We start from the raw sequence: 23,333 nt of genomic DNA on the forward strand, positions 1-23,333 counted from the left end.
CTTTGCTGTTGTTCTGGGATTGATTTGCACTTTTCGCACCAAACTATGTTCATCTCTAGGAGACAGAATGCGTCTCCTTCCTGAGCGGTATGATGGCTGCGTGGTCCCATGGTGTTTATACTTGCGTACTATTATTAGTACAGATGAACGTGATACCTTAAGGCATTTGGAAATTGCTCCCAAAGATGAACCAGACTTGTGGAGGTCCACAATTTGTTTTCTGAGGTCTTGGCTGATTTCTTTTGATTTTCCCATGATGTCAAGCAAAGAGGCACTGAGTTTGAAGGTAGGCCTTAAAATACATCCACAGGTACACCTCCAATTCAGTACACCTCCTATCAGAAGCTAATTGGCTAATTGTCTAAAGGCTTGACATCATTTTCTGGAATTTTCTAAGCTGCTTAAAGGCACAGTTAACTTAGTGTATGTAAACTTCTGACCCACTGAAATTGTGATATAGGCAAATAAGTAGATGAAGTCCTAAAAAACTTGCTAAAACTATAGTTTGCTAATATTAAATCTGTGTAGTGGTTAAAAATGAGTTTTAATGACTTCAACCTAAGTGTATGTAAACTTCTGACTTCAACTGTGTGTGTGTGTGTATAATATATATATATATAATTACCCAATTCTGTTTTTTTTTAAAAAAACAAAAAAAATTTTTACATTATCTTTTAGTTATTTTTTAAAGTTTTTGTTTAATGTGTATTTTTTACATTAATATTTATATTTAAAAATTAATTAAATGTATTTTAGTTTAAGGTTTATTGTTAGAGAATACTTTTTTATTTTGTTAATTTTTTACATTTGTATTTTTTTTAGTTTAATTTGTAACTATTATTTTATATGTATTTTAGTCTAAGGTTTATTGCTCGAAAATAACAGTCCAATTTTTTAAGATTTAAAACAATTGGCATAAATTAAACAAAAAGTTTTATAAAATAAACTGTGTAGACATCATAAAACATAAGCAGAAGCTGTGAGGCATATACATACTCTGCAGTGTTTTTACTTTAAAGGTAATGGTTTCTTTTAAAGCTAAAGTGTAATTTCTGCGCCCAATAGTGTCACCAACAGAACTGAAAAAATAAACATTGTTTTCAAACAGCTTTTTTTGAACATTCCGCAGGCTGCCGTTTTCAAGGGAATCGACTGATGAATGTCTTTCTTACTTACAGTTGTCTCTCCATTTAAGATGGGATGAGATAAATATTTTACCATTGAAAATGTTTCATACTAGATTTAATCCAGAACAAATTATTAATTTCACATCCAGTTTTGGTCATTGATTCATGCTTGTGCTTTATTACTGACATCTCATAGCATGTGGTATTTTATTTTTCTGTTATTTTTATTTTTTGTATTTATATATTACAAAATTAATTTATATGTATTTTAGTTTTATTAAGGTTTATTTAGGTTTATTTTTAGAAAATAAAGCCTAACTTTAAAGATTTCAAACAATTGGCAGAAGTAAAAAAAAAAAAAAGATAAAATAAACCCTAAAAAAACATAATCAGAGACTGTGAGGCATGTACATACTCTGCAATATCTTTAAAAAATATGTTTTTACTTTGATTGATGCTAATGCTTGAATGTCTTCTCATACCATGTTGTCTTTTTTTTTTTTTTTCGAAGGCTTTGTCAAATGTGCCACCTCTACGAAACTATTTTCTTGAGGAGGAGAACTACCGAGGAATTCGTCGGCCCCCAGGTGACATCATGTTCCTGCTGGTGCAACGCTTTGGGGAGCTCATGCGAAAGCTTTGGAACCCGCGCAACTTCAAAGCTCATGTTTCGCCACATGAAATGTTGCAGGCTGTTGTGTTGTGCAGTAAAAAGAACTTTCAGATCACCAAGCAAGGTATAACATATCAGGCTCATCCTTGCCAAAGCAGGATTTCATAAGGTTTCTGAAAATGAGTTTGGCTATGTTCAGAATGGAATACTAGTTTAATGCATAGTGTATACTGAGTACTGTGCAGTATTTACTGTATACTGTCCAGTGCTGGGCGGATTACTTGTGAATTGTAATCAGGTACTGATTACAAATTACATGACAAAAAAATGCAATCAGTAACATAATCTCATAGATTACAGTTTGGGTTAATCTAATCCGATTACTTTCAACCTAATTCCATTTTATTTTATGTTACATGCATTTGAGTAGGATAATAATTTTAACATAAATGTACAAAGAGGAAGAAAATGTATTCCCTTCTTTATTACTAACAAAGAAAGTCTCATAAAAAGAGCTCCTTATGATGTTTTTAAAAAGTGCATTAAACGTTACATGAATGAAATAAACATTAAATCTAACAGCAATGACAGTGCATGGCCAAAGTTTATAATTCAAAACACTGAGACATCAAGTTCATTTTAAGTGCATAAAACAATAGCAACATTACGAACATTAATGACCATAAAATCAACATAAAACGATCATAAAAGGAACGAATGACCATATAATCAACAGCAACGATGTTACCTAGGTCAAAGCTTTCATCTAAAAACACTGAAACACTTTTAACCCTTTCTGCTTACTGATAGTCCATCACATATTCCAAAACTGAGGTGCAAGATATTATCATTTGAACAGCAAGAATATTCTAAAAGAGCAGAATATTTTAAAACAGAAGAGTTTCACTGAGTCGCACAAGGAACAATTGTGTCAAGTTTCATGCAGTTGACTCCACTGCATCAGCAGCAACAGTGGAGCGATGGGCTTTTTCCATATTGCTTCACATTTTGCTGTTGAACTATTGTGAACCCTGTGGGCAGGAACTTTAGAGATGTCATCAACTAAATCCTTTGAAGCAATTAAGTTCAATGTGTGAGCTGCACATCATTGGTGAAGTAGTATGAAATAATATAAATGAAAAAAAAAACATCTAGTTTATTTTAAGTGCATAAAACAGTAAAACATTATATGAACAAGCATGAATGAACCTGAAATCAACAGCAATGACATTGTGAGGTCAAAACAAACCGATCAAAACTCTGACACATGTACATTTAACACTTACTACTTAGTAACAGTCTATCACCTTTTCCTTAGATGAGGTGCATATCTTACTGTTGTAACGTAAAAGGAGCACATGCACAAAAGGTTCATCTGTGAGACTGTTGCGCTTCAGGGTAAGATAATGATATTGATATGAAAATGATCAATAAATTATAAACAATGTACTGCCATTGCCTTGTTAATATATAATCATGTAATCTATAAAAAAGTAACTGTAGTCCGAATAAAAGTATTTTAAAATGTAATTTAATCCAATTACAAATACTTGAGTTTGTAATCTGATTACATAATCCAGATTACATGTAATCTGTTACAACCCAGCACTGATACTGTCTACTGATTTTTTGGGTTGTATGTGAAATGGTATGCAACAATAAATATATGCTACATTATAATGAGATCATGTGAAAATTGAATGTTTAATTTAGCAAATGGTGTCCAGTTTATCATCTCGGAAAAAAATACATCATGGGATTTGGTATCCCAAGCAAGTGCGCTTTGGTATACTGTGAATTTTTGACAAATGTCCACGTGCATTCTGTAAGCATACAGAAAATCTGCGCAGTATACATACTGCATGTTGAAGAACACACTCCATGCCATTTCGACACCCACTCTTTGTGTCATTTTCTCATAGCAGGAGAGTGATAGAGATCTTGTGCTTTATAACCTGATGTTATGTGCTCTTTGGCCTCTAGGGGATGCTGTAGACTTTCTCTCCTGGTTCCTGAATGCATTGCATGGTGCCCTTGGTGGTACAAAGAAGAAATCATGTGAGTTTCCTTTGTAGATTTGGAGTAGGCATGTGTGTTTGTGATATTTGAATTCTGATAGGTCAGCTATATTCTACAAGATTGCAGGGTGAAATCAGCTGTTAATATTTGAAAAGTACTCAGAGTTGATTTTTCTCCTCTGCAGCAATTCTCACAAAGGTGTTTCAGGGTTCCATGCAAATTTTCTCAAAGAAACTTCCCCATCCAGATTTGGTAAGTGACTGTACTGTTAATTACCTTCACTAAGTGACTAAGTTGGACTTACTAATGTGTATTAATGCTTTCGCATAAAGCATTAATTGGTATCTGACCAATCTTTAAAGTGTCATGAAACCCCCCTAGTTCAATGGCAATTATTCAAACCTTAGACAGAAAAAAGACTAGCGGAATAGGCGGGAACATATGTAAATATGGAGACGGTTATGGGGGGTCAAAAGGGGGTCAAGAGCAACTTCCTCAACAGAGATGACTAAACAACACATTATGAGTGGAGACAAAAATACAAGAGTTTTGGGGCACTTTGCTGTATATCACTGACAAAAGTGTAAAGAGTGAAAACGATAGAACAGTTTGCAAATCTGCAACAAAATTTTTTTTATGTTTTGTTTAAACATTCGAGAATGAGTGTGTTAAACTTGGTCTTCCCAGCCTATTCAAAATTGCTTATAAATCTTTCATTATGCGCTATTAGAACCAAATATTGGATTAGATCTTTTTGTCAACTTGTTTGGAACTTATTGATCGTAGGTCTCATTGACCTGAGTTTATGCGCCTAATTTTTGATTGAATCATTTTGGCAATATTAAATGAAAGATAAAAACATTCTGTATTATTTATCGCACTACTGTGCTTTAATGTTTAATCAGGAATTTAAAAAAACTTTTATTTTGTACAAAATGGCACAAAGTCACACTTGTGGTGTTCCCGGTCAAAAATGACCGGCCATTGAAAATGAATGGGGAAGATCAAAAATAAGAGAACAATTTTGTGTTCAGGAGCATGTTCGTCCACTTAATGGGCGCATATGTGCATGTGTGCTTGCAAACGTAAAGGGCTCAGACCTGTGCACGCACACATACATACACACACACACACACATGCGCGGACACACATGCGCACGTACACACACAAACTCTTGAGTATTACATGCTTTCTTTTACACAGAGATGAACTTTATCCTACACTGAACTGCATCCAACATCCATCCAACATCCATCCAACATCATCACACACACACACACACACACACTTGAGTAGTACATGCTTTCTTTTTAGGATTTTAATCCTACCCTGCATCAAACATCCATTTATCCATCCAACGTTATCACAGGCACAAACACACACACACACCTGAACTTTCTTTGCCCCACAGTGACCCCTCTCCAATAGAATCTTTCTTTCATGATCTTTCTTTCATCACACCTTTCAGACAAAATGTTATGATAATGTGTTTTGGAATTTTCATGCTCTCACAAAGAAGCAGATCAATAGCCGCTTTTCCACTATCGGGCCGGTGCGAGCCAGGGCTATCAACTGGCCAGCCGGGGCCAATAGCTGGTGCCAACGTCACACACCTCACCCATTTCACAAGCAAAAGGGGAGCTCAAGCTGAGGTATCATGTTATCTAGTTATCTAGAATATCGAGTTTATATCGAACATTAGCTAGCTAACAAGATAAATTAGGGATAGCAACTCATCGACTGTAACTGCCATGATGTCCCGAGTGGTCTCTCCACTAACAGGGGGACGATGTCCCAGCACACTGTCTATGAAAGTTCACAGAACTATGGAAAGTAATTTCTTTGGACACCGCTTTGTCCATTGTACATTTCAGCGGATTTGGACTGTATCCGCATTTTATTATTTAGTTTTTTCCCGAACCTGTACCATTGTGCGCTAGATACATACAGTGCATTCAGAAAGTATTCAGATCCCTTCAAGTCAAGTAATTTTTATTTGTATAGCACCTTTCACAACACACATCGTTTCAAAGCAGCTTTACAGAAAATCATGCATTAACAGAAAATGAAACTGTAATATCTATGTCTTAGAGTCATCATCGTGTAGTTTGATAAAATACGATTGTGAATTGTGTTTAAAAATAAGTAATTAAATAATAATTGTATTTAGAACCCCAGTGAGCAAGCCGAAAGCGACTGTGGCAAGGAACATAAAACTCCATAAGATGTTGGTTAATGGAGAAAAATAACCTTGGGAGAAACCAGGCTCACTGTGGGGCCAGTTCCCATCTGGCTAACATCATGAATATAATGCCAATGTTACTTATGTATAGTGCAAGTCATGGTTTAAAATGATTAAACTAAGTTAGTGTTAAGGGTCAGTGTTTAAACAAAGATTTTTTTAAGAACTGTAAGATTAATGACTAATGTCTTTGAAGTCCATCCTGGATTAACTGCAGAAGTTCACATAGATGCATTGTCCTTGCTCGTTGGCTGATGAAGGGTTTTGTTGGCAATTAATTGATAGTCTATGTATTCCATTATATGAGTGTAGTCCATCATGAGACTGAGGTGATGCAGGCAGAGATTAGTGAGGTGCATCGCAGTTGAACCCGGCCGGTAATTTCGGTGAGGTCATTTCTAAATCCAGGGTTCAGGCAATGGCATATGATTTATCCCATGTCTTATGCTTGGAGTTGGCATCAGTTCATCCTCTGAAATCTATCGTAATAGACTGAAGTGATGTTTGGCTGGCACCGGCTGCTATTAGAATCAGAATCGGCTTTATTGCCAGGTATGCTTGCACATACATGGAATTTTTCTTGGTGACAGGAGCTTCCAGTGCACAACAATACAATACAGCAACAAGACAGACATGATAATAAAACATTATAAAATAAATAAATAAAAATTGAATAGAAAATAAAGTATATATAGAATACACAATAAGAGTATATATATATATATATATATATATATATATATATATATATATATATATATACATACAAACATAGTGCAAATTTAAATACAAATCTGTTATATACAGTACTGTGCAAAAGTTTTAGGCACTTGTGAAAAATGTTGCATATTGAGGATGTCTTCAAAAATGATGACATAAATAGTTTTCATTTATCACTTAATGTCATACAAAGTCCAGTAAACGGGAAAAAAAGCTAAATCCATATTCGGTGTGACCACCTTCGCCTTTAAACAGCACCAATTCTCCTAGGTACACCTGGACACAGTTTTTCTTGGTTGTTGGCAGATAGGATATACCAAGCTTCTTGGAGAATTTGCCACAGTTCTTCTATCTATTTAGGCTGTCTCAATTGCTTCTGTCTCTTTATATAATCTCAGACTGACACAATGTTCAGTGGGGGGCTTTGTTGGGGCCATGACATCTGTTGCAGGGCTCCCTGTTCTTCTATTCTAACCTTTTCTATTTGCAAAATAATTTTGGGAGTCTAACATTTATATTTCCCATTGACACACTAAAGCTGAAGATATAAATAACCATCTTTTTTTTTTTTTTTTCTCCCAATTTGGAATGTCCAATTCCCAATTTTTGCACTAAGTCCTCATGGTAGCATAGTGACTTCAATCTGGGTGGCGGAGGACGAATCTCAGCTGCCTCCATGTCTGAGACCGTCAGCCTGTGCATCTTATCACGTGGCTCGTTGAGTGTGTTACCACGGAGACATAGCATGTGTTGAGGCCCACGCCATCCACCGTGGCATCTTACGCACAACTCACCATGCGCCCCACCGAGAGCGAACCACATTATAGCGATCATGAGGAGGTTACCCCATGTGACCCTACCCTCCCTAGCAACCGGGCCAATTTGGTTGCTTAGTAGACCTGGCTGGAGTCACTCAGCACGCCCTGGGATTCGAACTCGCAAATTCCAGGGGTGGTAGCCAGTGTCTTTACCACTTAGCTACCCAGGCCCCCTATAAATAACCATCTTAAGACAAATGCTTTTGTGAAACATCTTATGTGCCTAAGACTTTTGCACAGTACTGTACAGTGCAAGGGAATGTAATGGCAGAAGAGGTAGGATGTGTTGGATAAATATAAAAAGACTAAACTGTGTATTGCACATAATTATTGCTCAATGGGGAAGTTTTATCTGTTCATGAGATGGATAGCCTGAGGGGAAAAAACTGTTCCTGTGCCTGACGGTTCTGGTGCTCAGAGCTTAGAAGCGTCGGCCAGAAGGCAACAGTTCAAAAAGGTAGTGGGCTGGGTGAGTGGGGTCCAGAGTGATTTTTCCAGCCTTTTTCCTCACTCTGGAAGTGTACAGTTCTTGAAGGGAGGGCAGGGGGCAACCAGTAATCCTCTCAGCAGTCCGAACTGTCCTTTGTAGTCTTCTGATATCCGATTTCATAGCGGAACCAAACCAGACAGTTATTGAAGTGCAGAGGACAGACTCAATGACTGCTGAGTAGAACTGTATCAGCAGTGCCTGTGGCAGGTTGAACTTCCTCAACTGGTGAAGGAATTACAACCTCTGCTGGGCCTTTTTCACAATGGAGTCAGTGTGGGTCTCCCACTTCAGGTCCTGTGAGATGGTAGTGCCCAGGAACCTGAATGACTCCACTGCTGCCATAGTGCTGTTTAGAATGGTGAGGGGGGTCAGTGTTGGGGTGTTCCTCCTAAAGTCCACAATCATCTCCACCGTTTTGAACATGTTCAGCTCCAGGATTGTTTTGACTGCACCAGACAGCCAGCTGTTCAACCACCCTTCTGTATGTAGACTCATCGTCATCTTGGATGAGGCCGATGACAGTGCTGTCATCTGCAAACTTCAGGAGCTTGACAGAGGGGTCCTTGGCAATGCAGTCATTTGTGTACAGGGAGAAGAGTAGTGGGGAGAGCACACATCCCTGGGGGGCACCAGTGCTGATTGTACAGGTGCTGGAAGTGAATTTTCCCTGTCTCACAAGCTGCTGCCTGTCCGTCAGAAAGCTTGTAATCCACTGACAGATAGACATGGGAACAGTGAGTTGGTGTAATTTAGTCTGGAGAATAGCTGTGATGATGGTGTTGAAAGCCAAACTGAAGTCCACAAAAAGGATCCTTGCATATGTCCCTGGTCTGTCCAGATGTTGCAGGATATGATGCAATCCCATGTTCCCATGTGCATCCTCCACAGACCTGTTTGCTCAATAAGCAAATTGTAGGGGATCTAGAAAGGGTCCAGTGATGTCTCTCAAATGATTTCATGACCACAGACGTCAGGGCGACGGGTCTGTAATCATGAAGTCCTCTGATTTTTGGTTTCTTTGGGACAGGACTGATGATTGAGCATTTGAAGCAGCATGGGACATCACACTGCTCCAGTGATCTATTGAAGATCAGTGTGAAGATGGGGACCAGCTGGTTAGCACAGGATCTAAGGCACACGGGTGAAACGCCATCTGGGCCCTGTGCTTTACTTGTCTTTTTTTTTTTTTTCGGAAGACATGGCACACCTCTTCTACATGGATCTTAAGTGCAGGTTGAGTAGCAGGAGGGGGGTTGCAGGAGGTGTTGTTGTTTGTGTGAAGTGAAGGTCAGAGTGGGTGTGGGGTGTGAGATTGGGCCTTTCAGATCTACAGTAGAACACATTCAAGTTGTCAGCCAGTTGTTGGTTCCCTACAGTGTTGGGGTTAGGAGTCTGCTGATGACACTGATGCAGGGTCGTTAGCTGAAAACTTGTTTTTCAGCTTCTCAGAGTATCTTTTTTTAGCCACTCTGGTTTCCTTATTCAGTGTGTTCCTGGCCTGATTGTACAAGACTTTATCCCCACCTCTGTAAGCATCCTCTTTGGCCTGACGAAGCTGCCTGAGTTCTGCTGTAAACCATGGTTTGTTGTTGTTGAATGTTAAATAAGTCCTAATAGGAATGCATATATCCTCAGAGAAACTGATATATGATGTAACAATATCTGTTAGCTCGTCCAGATTGGTGTCTGCAGCCTCAAAAACACTCCAATCAGTGCAGTCAAAGCAGGCTTTTAGTTCCATCTCTGCTTCATTGGGCCATCTCTTTACAGTCTTTACTACAGGCTTAGCAGATTTTAGTTTCTGTCTGTAGGTTGGAAGAAGCTGAAACAGACAGTGATCAGTCCCAAAGCTGCTCTAAGGACAGAGTGATATGCATCCTTTATTGTTGTGTAGCAATGATCCAGAATATTTCTGTCTCTGGTTGGGCATGTAATGTGCTGTTTGTTTTTGGGCAGTTCACATGTGAGGTTTGCTTTGTTAAAATCCCCAAGAATAATAATAACTGAGTCCAGGTATTGTTGTTCCTTGTCTGTGATTTGATCAGCCAGCTGTTGCAGCGCGGTGCTCATGCATGCGTGTGGCGGGATATAAACACTCACCAGAATAAACGAGAAAAACTCTCACGCCGAATAGAAAGGCTTACAGTTAATAAAGAGCACTTCCAAATTAGGACAGCACATATTCTTTAACGTTGTTACATCTGTACACCAATCTTCACTGATGTAAAAGCATGTTCCACCGCCTCTGTTTTCCCCGTTAAATCCGCGATGCAATCCACTCTGAATAGCTGGAAGCCCAGCATATGTAATGTGCTGTCTGGAATGGCTTCACTCAGCCTGGTTTCTGTGAAGCACAAGGCAGCAGAGGTTGAAAAGTCCTTGTTTGTACGGGTGAGGAGATGTAGTTTGTCTGTTTTGTTAGGAAGAGAGTGGAGATTTGCTAGATGAATACTTGGCAGGGCTATTCAAAAGCCGCGCCGATGGAGCTTGACCAGTGCGCCTGCTCATCTCCCTTGCCTGCATCTCTTGAACAGCACAGCTGTGCCTCCAACTAAAATGTCCACCAAAGCGTCCGAATAGTCAAAAACTGGGAAAAGATTGTCTGGTATATGCTGCCGAATGTTCAGCAGTTCGTCCCTGGTAAAACTGATTGGAAAAAGATTACTAAACACAGGACATACAAACAAAAACAACGAAAGAATAGGAGCGCTCCACACCGAGGTGGCCATACACGCCGCCATCTTGATGTCACTCAGAGACACGTAGCAGTGGATTCCAACATGAAACAGGAATGGAGCTGGATCCAGCCGGTCCTGGTGACCTCAGGATAGGAGTCCCGAAGTTGAGACAGGGAAACAAATAGATTAATATTAGCAATACATTTACATTTATGCATTTGGCAGACATTTTTATCCAAAGTGACTTACAGTGCCCTTACAGGGACTGTCCCCCTGGAGCAACCTGGAGTTAAGTGCCTTGCTCAAGGACACAATGGTGGTGGCTGTGGGGATTGAACCAACAACCTTCCGCTTACCAGTTCAGTGCTTTAGTCCACTACACCACAATGCCTAGCATTAAATTTATGATCAGTGTTTCTGGTTCCGGCAGACCTAACTAAAGCAGCCTAATTGTGAGTTGAAGGATAAATTAGGTGTATGCCTGGCTAAATAGATGAGTCTGTAGTCTAGACTTAAACTGAGTGTGTCTGCATCTCGAACAGTGTTAGGGAGACTATTCTATAGTTTAGGAGACAAATATGAAAAGGATCTACCACCTTTTGTGGATTATGATATTCTAGGAACTATTAAAATGCCAGAAATTTGCGATCTTAATGAACGTGATGGAATATAGCGTGGTAGAAGGTCACTTAAGTACTGCGGAGCTAGACCATTCAAAGCTTTGTTTGTACGTTGTTAAAATAATTTTAAAATTAATACGAAATTTAACAGGTAGCCAATGTAACGATGATAAAATTGGGCTAATATGATCATATTTCTTGGTTCTAGTCAACTGTCATGTGTATTCTGTTGGTTCATGTTTTTCATGTCTTTTATTTTTAAAATCTAGTTCCTGTTTCATATCATGTGATTTCATGTTTCCCTCCGTGTTCATGTGTCTTGTTTTCATTGGTTGATTGTCTAGTTATCTAATCAGTTCTGTCTTTTCATTGGTTAACATGTTTGTCTTGTTACCCTTGTTCATGTATTTAAGCCTCATGTTTTCCTTTGTCCATGTCATGTATTGATGTTTGTATGTAACTTTGGTTGAGAGTTCAAGTTTATGTCAAGTCTAGTTTATGTTTATGCTTTATTTACTTTTGTAGTTAAGGTTTATGGATATCACGATTTGAATAAATTTGCACTTGGGTTCTTTACTTCATTGTCATCGTCTTTGTCATTGCCAGTGCCAGTAACAACGTTACAGAATACCTGACCGCAATATGAACCCAGCAATCCAACTCTTATGCCTACGTCAGGGGAATCGTCCCCTGGAGGATTACGTGGAGGACTTTTGCGCTCTGGCATATCAGATGGACTTTGAGGGCAACCTCATTAAAGACATTTTTCATTTTGGACTGATTGAGTCTATCTCTTTGCTGATGCCAGGCGGTCAGAGTACCCATAGCCTGGCTCAATATATCGACCTCACCCTGCAGATTATTGGTTCCACGTTCACTGTGGGGGAGGCGGATGCCGAGCCAGAGTTCCACGGCATGGCCGCCGAGCCAGAGTTCCACGGCATGGCCGCCGAGCCAGAGTTCCACGGCATGGCCGCCGAGCCAGAGTTCCACGGCATGGCCGCCGAGCCAGAGTTCCACGGCATGGCCGCCGAGCCAGAGTTCCACGGCATGGCCGCCGAGCCAGAGTTCCACGGCATGGCCGCCGAGCCAGAGTTCCACGGCATGGCCGCCGAGCTAGCGCCCCGGATCCTCAGCCTGCTTCATGCCATATCACAGCCACGCCTGAGCCTGCTCCATGCCACGTCACAACCACGCCTGAGTCTGTTCCACACCATGTCATAGCCACATCTGATCTATTGGACCTGGAGATGGTTCCCACCCTTGTACCCACCCTATGAATGTTTCCTCAGGATCAGACAAGGGGAACTTCCGACCCTCCGAATTCACTTAGACCCTCTGAGACCTGGATTCCACCTTGGTTCTCCGAGCCCTCAGTTTCACCTTGGCTCTATGTCCTTGTGTATTCTGTTGGTTCATGTTTTTCATGTCTTTTATTTTGAAAATCTAGTTCCTGTTTCATGTCATGTGGTTCCCTTGTCATGTGATTTCATGTTTCCCTCCATGTTCATGTGTCTTGTTTTCATTGGTTGATTGTCTAGTTATCTTGTTATCAGTTCTGTCTTTTCATTGGTTAACTTGTTTGTCTTGTTACCCTTGTTCATGTATTTAAGCCTCATGTTTTCCTTTGTCCATTGTCAGGTATAGATGTTTGTATGTAACTCTGGTTGAGAGTTCAAGTTTATGTCAAGTCTAGTTTATGTCAAAGTCAAGTTTATGTCAAGTCAAGTTCATGTTTATGTTTTATTTATGTTTGTAGTTAAGGTTTACGGATATCACGATTTTAATACATTTTCACTTGGGTTCTTTACTTCATCATCATCATCTTTGTCATTGCCAGTGCCTTCAACAACGTTACATCAGCACTCTGGCTGCTGCATTTTGAACCAATTGAAGTTTATTTATTGATCTTGCTGGACATCCTCCCAGTAATACATAACAATAATCTAGTCTTGAGGTCATGAACGCATGAATTTGTTTTTGGCATCAGCAACAGAGAGCATGTGTCGTAATTTTGCAATATTTCTTAGGTGGAAGAATGCTGTTCTACAGATATTGGTAATTTGATTTTCAGGACAGATTGGTATCAAATATAACACCTAAGTTCTTCGCTGTTGAAGACAATGTAACAGTACATTCATCAAGAGTCAAATTATATTTTAGCGGCTTGTTTTTAGAGGTTTTTGGTCCAATAATTAGTACCTCTGTTTTGTCTCTAGCCTATTCAAGAGAATGTCATGATCTATCGTGTCGAATGCAGCATTAAGATCTAAAAGCACTAGAAGTGAAATGCTGCCGCGATCAGATGATAAAAGCAAGTCATTTGTAACTCTAATAAGTGCAGTCTCTACTGTGATGGGGCCTAAATCCTGACTGAAATTGTTCATATATACTATTTCTCTGTAGAAATGAACATAGTTGGGAGGATACAACCTTTTCTAGTATTTTCGACATAAACGGGAGATTTGAAATCGGTCTATAATTAGCCAGTTCTCCAGGATCAAGTTGTGGCTTCTTAAGCGGTTTGATAACTGCCATTTTTAAGTTTCTTGGTACATGTCCTAAGGATAGCGAGGAGTTAATAATATTAAGAAGAGGTTCTGAGATTACAGGGAATACCACTTTTAAGAGCTTAGTTGGTATTGGATCTAACATACGTTGTGACTTTTGATGTTTATGTAAGTTTTGTTAGCTCTTCATGACCTATGATAGCGAAGGATTGAAGTTGCACGTGAGGAAAATTATGAGACACTGTTTTCTGAGGTACTGTGACAGATGATTGCATAATTCCAATTTTATTTCTGATTTTTTCAATTTTATCAGTAAAGAAATTCATGAAGTCATTACTCTTGTGCTGCGACGGAATATCTGGTTCAGTTGAGGCTTTATTCCTAACCAATTTAGCCACAGTACTGAATAAACACTTAGGATTTTTGTGGTTATTTTCTATGAGTTTGCTAAAATATGCTGACCTGGCAGCTTTTAGTGCCTGTCTGTAGCTACAGACACTATCCTTTCATGCACTGCGAAATACCTCTAATTTTGTATTCTTCCACTTGCGCTCCATTTTCAGAGCTGCTCTCTTGAGAGCATGAGTGTGATCATTGTACCATGGTGCAGGGCTTTTTTCTTTAATTTTCTTTAATGGAAGGGGTGTGACTATCAAGAGTGCTAGAGAAGACTGTATTTATTTTTTCTGTTATTTCATCAAGTTCTTCTAGGCTTTGGGGCTTACTGAGTGTATGAGATAGATCTGGAAGATTATTAGTGAAGGTATCTTTAGTGGTCGAAAGAATAGTTCTACCTGAACTATAGCATGGTCTAGATTGAGTAACATTAGCTGATCTCAGCATACAAGAGACCAGGTAATGATCTGAGATGTCATCACTCTGCGGGAGAATTTCTATAGTATCAACATCAACTCCATATGACGGAATTAAATCTTGTAAATGATTATGGTGATGAGTTGGTCCTGTCACATTCTGTCTGACTCCAAGAGAGTTGAGAATATCGATAAATGGCTAATCCCAATGTGTCATTTTCAATATCTATGTGAATGTTGAAGTCACCAACAATTAAAGCTCTATCTACAGTAACTACAAGATCTGATAAAAAATGTGCAAATTCACCAAGGAAATCAGAATAAGGCCTGGGTGATCTATATACTGTAGCAAGGGCATGAGAAGACAGTGATTTGTTATTTATATCTGACGGTGTCACATTAAGCATTATTAGTTTAAAAGACTTAAACTTATATCCTGTCCTCTGAGTAACACCAAAAACTTCACTGTAAATTGTAGCAACACCTCCTCCTAGGCTCATGTTTATAACAATAACCTGGGGTGGTTATCCAAACTATGATCTGTAATAATTTCATTAACAATTAGTGCTTTGGTAGAAAGAGATATAAAGTTTAGTAGGCCTACCTTCATATGATTATCTTGATTTTTTTTGTTTTATTCAAGTTTGACCTTTTTCAAATTATTTCAATGATTTGTTGAGAGTTTTGTGTTTGGTTGTTCGGGGAACAGACACAGTCTCTATGTGATATATAAGTGATACAGTCTCTATGTGTTGTAGTTTATGTGACCTGTGTGACATCTCAAGGCAGCTAGCAGACATTCGGATTATCCACTTTGTCTGCTTCCTGACCTGGGCCCCAGTTAGTCAAATACTCTCATTATTAAGACTATGAGCCGAATTACTAGAGAGGAGAGCAGCACCTTCCCTGGAGGGATGGATTTCGTCTCTCTTTAGCAGGTCAGGTTTACCCCAAAAACTCTTCCAATTGTCTATAATTCCTATGCTATTCTCCAGACACCACTCCGACATCCAGCCATTCAGTGACACTAATCTACTTATAAACCTCTTCACCACGACGAGCAGGGAGGGGGCCAGAGCATATTACAGTGTCTGACATCGTTTTTGCAAGTTCACACACCTCTTTAACATAATATCTAGTGATCTCCGACTGGTGAAGCCGGACATCATTAGTGCCGACATGAATAACAATTTGAGAAAATCTACATTTAGCATTAGCCAGCACTTGTAAATTTGATCTGATGTCAGATGCTCTGGCACCCGAAATGCATTTAACAGTAGTGGCTGGAGTCTTTATTTCCACGTTCCTTACAATTGAATCACCAATTATTAGGGCTCTTTCAACATGATTCTCAGTGAGTGCATCACTGAGTGGGTATAATCGATTGGAAACCCTAACAGGAATGGGAGAGTGGTGTCGCTTTGCGAGTATGCCGCCATCACCCAAACGCCCTGCTGTGGGGGCTCTAGAACCGGAAGCAAAGTGTGTGTGTTGCTTGCTGTTCTACCTGCGTCTGAAACAGTATCTACCGGCTTCTCTTTCTCACTGACCTCCACTAGCGTTCGGATACGTGTCTCTAACTCCATTAACCTTCTCCGTCAGCCTGACTAATTCCTTACATTTATCACATGTGAATCCCTCACTGCTGACGAAAGAAGCTATTGTAAACATGTGACATGCAATGCAGGAAGAAATAACATGAGCGGATGCCATGACTTACCTCAATTGATTGTTGTTGTTGTTGGTTGTTCCTAAGCGGTGAGGGTTTGAGATCGATGTGAATCCCTCACGCAATTGTTTGTCGTTATGGTTGTTCTTGATAAGCGGTGCTTTGAGATCGATGCAATAATCCGTGTAACACAGAGGAGAAAAACGAATGCGCTCTGTAGAATACGGGCAGTTTAATCACGATAAATTAGAAAGAAGATGCTCACGGAAAATGCACGCAGTCGAATCATTAAGAGAATAATGTAGTGGAAAATCCAATGCGTGCTGAAAAATGGCAGATGTTAAGGATTAAAAGCTGAAAACAGATAGATAAGCGATGCTATAAAAAAAAAAAAGAAAAAAAAAAGCAAGCAGGCTACAATCACAGACTCTAGCTAGGTAAAATACCCACAGATGAATCTGTAGAAAAGCGGAAAAACCTGAAACATGTTAAAATGACAAAGGATGAAACGATGAACATATGAGAATAAGAATAAGCAATGCTAAGCAGGCTACAAACACTCGTGCAGCGTGCCACATTTTGTTATGTTGCTGCCTTATGCTAAAATGCTTTAAATTATTTATTTATTTTTTTCACTTTAATCTACACTCCATACCCCATAATGCCAAAGCAAAAACCAGATTTTTGAAAACTTTGCAAACTTTGTAACCCAGGTGCATCCCATTTCTCTGGATCATCTTTGTGTTGTTTCTACACTTTGACTGGAGTCCACCTGTGGCAAATTCAATTGATTGGACATGTGGAGTGTAAATTGATGTGAAAAAATAAACAATTTAAAGCATTTTAGCATAAGAATGCAACATAACAAAATAAAAAATGAAGGGTTCTGAATACTTTCTGAATGCACTGTATCCTGACAAGTTCGGCGAAACTCCGCCTTTGACATTGTACCAGCCTCCCTGGTTGGCCTTGTTTGACACAAGGGTAATCAGCAGGCCCAGGCCGTTGGCCCCAAGAAAGCCCTGAGGAGGCAAGATGAAGCCCCAGTAGTGACAGTTGGACTGCAACTGACCCTAGCACACATTAGCACACCCTCATTTGGCCCGATAGTGGAAACGCAGCTAATGTTACTAATATACAGAAGCTTTCCCACAGCTAAGGTATATAAATCCACATAGGGCCTTGCTCATCATTCTCTTTGTGGCAGCCCAATGGCCAAGCAGTTATCTGTGCATGAGGCTCTTGATCACACCCTTGATCATGACACTAGACCGCTTGACCTGGTTCATTTCCTGGTTTCATTTTTTTTTGTGATCTTCCCCATTCATTTTCAATGGCCAGTCATTTTTTACCAGGAACACCACAAGTGTGATTTCTGGTATTTTTTTACTAAATAAAAGTGCTTAAACCTCCATTAAACATTCAAGCACACTAGTGTGATATATAGTACAGCATGTTTTCATTTTTTAATATTGCCAAAATGATCCACAAATATTTATTTATTTATTTATTTATTTTTAACTCAACAATTAGGTGCATAGGCTCAGGTCAATGAGGCCTACGATCATACAGAAATACAAAACTTGTTCTAATTGAAAGAAATCGAGTTTACAAAAAGATCTAATAAAATTTTTGGTGATAATTTAGCATAATGAGAGATTTATAAACAATTTTTAATAGGCCGGTCATTTTTGACCGGGAAGACCAAATTAAGTAATACATTTCAAGACAGCACAAGAGTTAAATGTGAAGAAAAAAAATTATAATAAAGAATGAGTGTGTTTCAAAGTTTTGACCAGTAGTGTACATGTGTTTGAATATGAAAACATTTCTGACACGCTGCACAGTGAGTGTACACATACAAATGGGTATAAAAATGAATTAAACAACAAATAAACATGCAAATACAAATCCGAGTATACGTGATGTAACATGAGTCGTGACATTCAGATGTTGTGTGGAGCGATAGAGACTGTTTGAGCATCTCACTCGCGGTGTCAATCAAACATGTACGCTCTCCAGGTGCTCTCAGTATCTCATCAGTTACTCATCCCAGCACTACAGATCTTTTCACAATCCAGGTTTTGGAACACAGAAGTAAACATTTGCAGGGTAAACTTCGACAGCGGTGATTGGGAGATCACAGCAAATATTATTTTCACTTACCCATTTGCTACAAGACCAAAAGAAAAAAATCCACTATTACGTTTGAATGACTTTCCAGAAGAGGGAAAAAATAGAGAGCGGTGGATTAAGATGAGAGAAGATTCCAAATTTACTGTCTCTCTCTCAGCTGCTGTAATATAAACCCCCTCATGGCTGTGATAGTTTGTTTTATAAAACTAATTCCAGGGTAATATAACACAAAGCATAATGTTATAAATTTACACTCAATATTTAAAACAATTATAATATAAAACATATAACTTGCGAAAGTGTGGCAAAGGGCACTTTAAAATAAATCGGGATTTGGTATCGCAATCTTAGTGTTAAAAGATCAGTGATTGGTATCGGCCTCAAATTTCCTGATCGGTGTTCTCATCATAATCTCTCTGTTGCTTGATTTCACCCCACTGCGCTTTTTTCTACACTGTCCCACAAGGACCTTGAAGTGCTTGAATTTAGCTTTTAGAAATTTAAGTTTAAATTTAAGTTTAAAAAAAGACATTTAAATAATGATGATGACAAACAAATTATTAAAAAATAAAATATACACTTTCACATAATTTTTCAGGACAGGTTCTGTTCAGTTCTATTGCTTGTTCTGCACCCGAGCCAGCCCACTATTTTTGAAGGCTTATTTGTTGTGATCTTTTCTTATAGAGAAAGTTATATGATAAACTCTTATTTAAACTTTCAGCATATTTATTGTGTATTAAAGAACTTTATTTTGATGAGAATTTATAATGTGCATTTTTCTCAAACATATTTTAGAAAAATAAACACAATTTTCTCTCATACTTCGTCATTTAAGTGTTGTTATATCGAATCGTGAACCTCATATCGTATATTGAACCAAATCGTGAAATACCCATATCGTTCCATGACTAAGTCCAGTCGGGAGTGTTAACATAACTCTTGTGTGATAAAACCGCTTACCAGTACTAACCTTTTCTGTGTAAAGTTATCCAGTATTTCAACTCCATGATGGCGTAACGCCGGTAAACCGTGTAGGTGTAAATCCCGGATACTTTCACACAATGTAAAGAATAAATAAAAGAAGAGAGAGAGAGCTGACATGACTTTGAGTTTTCGGTTTTCATCATTGTCTTCTGTCTTTTGAACAAGCCGTCGCGTTATCCGCTTCATTATCAGACACACAGAGGACGCAATATGGTGCTCCATGTAAATAACAAGCCTTCCATTGTACACAGCTGCTCCATGTCTGCAGCCAAAAAACACTCGTGCCGGTCCGCTTATGGACTGTGGTCCATTCTGAAGAGTAAATTCAATCTCATCTTGGTGTTTAGTGTAAAAGTCCGCTCTCATGTCAAGTATTGTTGAAGTCTTGTGCCTGCTGAACAGCTGTTACGTCCAGGAGTTTGAGTTCTCCGCTGGTGCTGTAATGCCAGCTCATGCATGAGGCAGTGCTGTGATTGGATGGAAGCGTTCATTCTCATGAATAATGTGTAGGAACGCTCAGGATCTACTGACGTGCATGTGTACTGTTCCTACCAATCGTAACTTTTTTGTGACCTTTGTTCAGAACGAAATTGCTCAATAAAACCAAAAAATAACCACTTTCCCCTTAACAGTAAACTTAATGAGTGCATTTCTTTCAATGTGCAACCTGCACATATCTGGTAACATCTCAAAAAATTTGTTTTGGGGTTTCATGACCCTTTAAAAAGAATTCAGTGTTAACATGAGTAAGTGTTAATTGTTATATATATATATATATATATATATATGTTAAACATATTTAATTTAATCTCATACATTTTTGTTTACTTTGGCAATCCTAGTAAATAAAGTACATCCTTGTTTCCCACAGCCTGCAGAGGAGAAAGAAGCCCTTCTTGTGAAGGAGGAGTACCAGGAAGAGATGTCAGAGTCCACCTTTCTGTACCTGACCCTGGACCTGCCCACAGCTCCTCTCTACAAAGATGAGAAAGAGCAGCTGATCATTCCTCAGGTTCCTCTCTTCAACATCCTGGGCAAATTCAACGGAAACACTGAGAAGGTGAGCACTAACGTTCTGCAAATTTGTTTGGTTTGAATACTTACATTTTGACCAGAACAGATGTTTTTCTGAATTGCAAAGTGTTTTTTTTTTTCATTCAAATTTGATGTTTTTGCATGAGACAAAGATGCTTCAATCAAACATAAATCAACCCAACCACTCCCAGAGTTGATTTATGTTTTGATTGAAGCATCTTTGTCTCATGCAAAAACATCAAATTTGAATGAAAAACTAATTCACATATGAATGGTATTTGACTAATGGATTAAGCTGAAAGCAATGGAGTGTTTACAATTGACATTTTCTGTTTATGCAATGCACCTAAACCAGTTAAGATGTCATTTTTATGAAGAAGATTAAAAGACTGGAAAGACTTCTTCTCCGGCATACCTAATTTGGATTTCCAATTTGTTATTGTTTGTATTGTCTAAATGTAAGTAATTACTCTGTTTTTGCCACAGGAATACAAGACATACAAAGAGAACTTTCTAAAAAGGTTCCAGCTCACCAAGCTACCCCCATATCTTATTTTCTGCATCAAACGATTCACAAAGAACAACTTCTTTGTTGAAAAGAACCCAACTATTGTCAACTTTCCCATCACGTACGTTTCATTTCCTGTTTGATGTTTCTGTATTTTGTTCGCAAGAACAATATGCACAGGATAAATTGCGATGAAGTTCTTTTAGGCATGCTCACCAAGTCTTTGTATGAAACAATTTAGCAATATTTGTATTCTCTGTAATGTAATGAAATTCTATTGTAATGTAATGAAAACATTGATCTGCAATAGGAATGTTGATTTGCGCGAGTACCTCACAGAAGAGGCGCAAGCTACTGAGAAGATCACAACTTATGACCTGGTGGCAAATGTAGTTCACGATGGCAAGCCATCTGAAGGTTCATATAGAATTCATGTTCTGCATCATGTAAGTGGGTTACCAACATTTATTCAGTCGTAGGCGGCAGCATCATTATTGGAGTGGTTGGCACAATATTATTAGTTAATAATGTGTTGATGTTTGACAGGGCACAGGGAAGTGGTATGAACTTCAGGACCTGCAGGTGATTGATATCCTTCCGCAGATGATCACACTTTCAGAAGCATACATACAGGTTTGCAACTTGTTCTTTCATTGTCATTTAACATTGTCAATCAACACCTGATCGAGTTGATGTTAAAACATAAATCCACATGAAATTGCACAGTAGTTTGAGGATTAAAATTGAGAACCTAAATTTGCCTCATAGTTTAGCATTTTGTAATGTTGTTCATGTAGCAGCAATTGCAATAACACCCATTCTAAATACAATTATTGTTTAATTATTTGATTTCTATACACAATTTACAGTCATATTTAATCAAACCACACATTGATCACTCTAAGACTTTATAGATATTACAGTTTCATTTTTTGTTAATGCATGATTTCCTGTAAAGCTGCTTTGAAATTATGTGTGTTGTGAAAGTGATAAAAATGACTTGACATATACTGGCGGCCAGAAGTTTGGAAAAATGTACAGATTTTGTTGTTTCAGAAGAAAATTGGTACTTTAATTCACCAAAGTGGCATTCAACTGATCACAAAGTATAGTCAGGACATTACTGATGTAAAAAACAGCACCATCACTGTTTGAAAAATGTCATTTTTGATCAAATCTAGACAACTGTTTGGCCAACTTTCACAGTTGAAAGCTATTTGGTTCGTTAAATGAAGCTTAACATTGTCTTTGTGTTTGTTTTTGAGTTGCCACAGTATGCAATAGACTGGCATGTCTTAAGGTCAATATTAGGTCAAAAATGGCAAAAAAGAAACAGCTTTCTCTAGAAACTCATCAGTCAATCATTGTTTTGAGGAATGAAGGCTATACAATGCTTGAAATTGCCAAAAACTGAAGATTTCATACAAAGGTGTACACTACAGTCTTCAAAGACAAAGGACAACTGGCTCTAACAAGGACAGAAAGAGATGTGGAAGGCCAGATGTACAAATAAACAAGAGGATAAGTACATCAGAGTCTCTAGTTTGAGAAATAGATGTCTCACATGTCCTCAGCTGACAGCTTCATTAAATTCTACCTGCTCAACAACAGTTTCATGTACAACAGTAAAGAGAAGACTCAGGGGTGCAGGCCTTATGGGAAGAATTGCAAAGAAAAAGCCACTTTTGAAACAGAAAAACAAAAAGAAAAGGTTAGAGTGGGCAAAGAAACACAGACATTGGACAACAGATAATTGGAGAAGAGTGTTATGGATCTTAACCCCATTGAGCTTTTGTGGGATCAGCTAGACTGTAAGGTGTGTGAGAAGTGCCCAACAAGAAAGCCACGTCTATGTCAAGTGCTACAGGAAGTGTGGGGTGAAATGTCACCTGAGTATCTGGACAAACTGACAGCTAGAATGCCAAGGATCTGCAAAGCTGTCATTGCTGCACGTGGAGGATTTTTTGATGAGAACTCTTTGAAGTAGTTTAAGAAGTTCTGAATTATTATTATTATTATTTTTTTTTTAATTGTAATAGTAATTTTTCGCATTATTAATGTCCTGACTATACATTGTGATCAGTTGAATGCCACTTTGGTGAATAAAAGTACCAATTTCTTTCCATAAGAGCAAAATCTGTACATTATTCCAAACTTTTGGCCGCCAGTGTAATTTACCTGCCTCGCAGAATACAGCAAGAAAATGCAAAACCTTACATTTAAACTCCATTATGATGAATAAATTAGTGATAGACCAATGTTAATGCATCTAATTAATTGTCTAAATATCTGGCCATTTTAAAAGTATTGTCTAATAACCACACCCTCTTGGTATATTTACAGTAGTAG

At 38.4% G+C, this 23,333-nt stretch overlaps 1 protein-coding gene across 1 annotated transcript in view; it reads left to right on the top strand.

The window, feature by feature from the left end:
* The window catches only part of LOC127421572 (U4/U6.U5 tri-snRNP-associated protein 2-like), a 28,937-nt gene that overhangs the window by 4,887 nt on the left and 717 nt on the right, over nucleotides 1-23,333 (top strand). Inside the window, exons 6-12 of the mRNA XM_051664705.1 lie at nucleotides 1,639-1,864; nucleotides 3,724-3,798; nucleotides 3,944-4,011; nucleotides 20,313-20,501; nucleotides 20,963-21,105; nucleotides 21,295-21,430; nucleotides 21,531-21,617. Of these exons, the coding sequence (XP_051520665.1) occupies nucleotides 1,639-1,864; nucleotides 3,724-3,798; nucleotides 3,944-4,011; nucleotides 20,313-20,501; nucleotides 20,963-21,105; nucleotides 21,295-21,430; nucleotides 21,531-21,617 (924 nt within the window). The remainder of the gene's footprint in view (nucleotides 1-1,638; nucleotides 1,865-3,723; nucleotides 3,799-3,943; nucleotides 4,012-20,312; nucleotides 20,502-20,962; nucleotides 21,106-21,294; nucleotides 21,431-21,530; nucleotides 21,618-23,333) is intronic.

This window comes from Myxocyprinus asiaticus, chromosome 3 (assembly GCF_019703515.2).
Source record: "Myxocyprinus asiaticus isolate MX2 ecotype Aquarium Trade chromosome 3, UBuf_Myxa_2, whole genome shotgun sequence".
NCBI lineage: Eukaryota > Metazoa > Chordata > Actinopteri > Cypriniformes > Catostomidae > Myxocyprinus > Myxocyprinus asiaticus.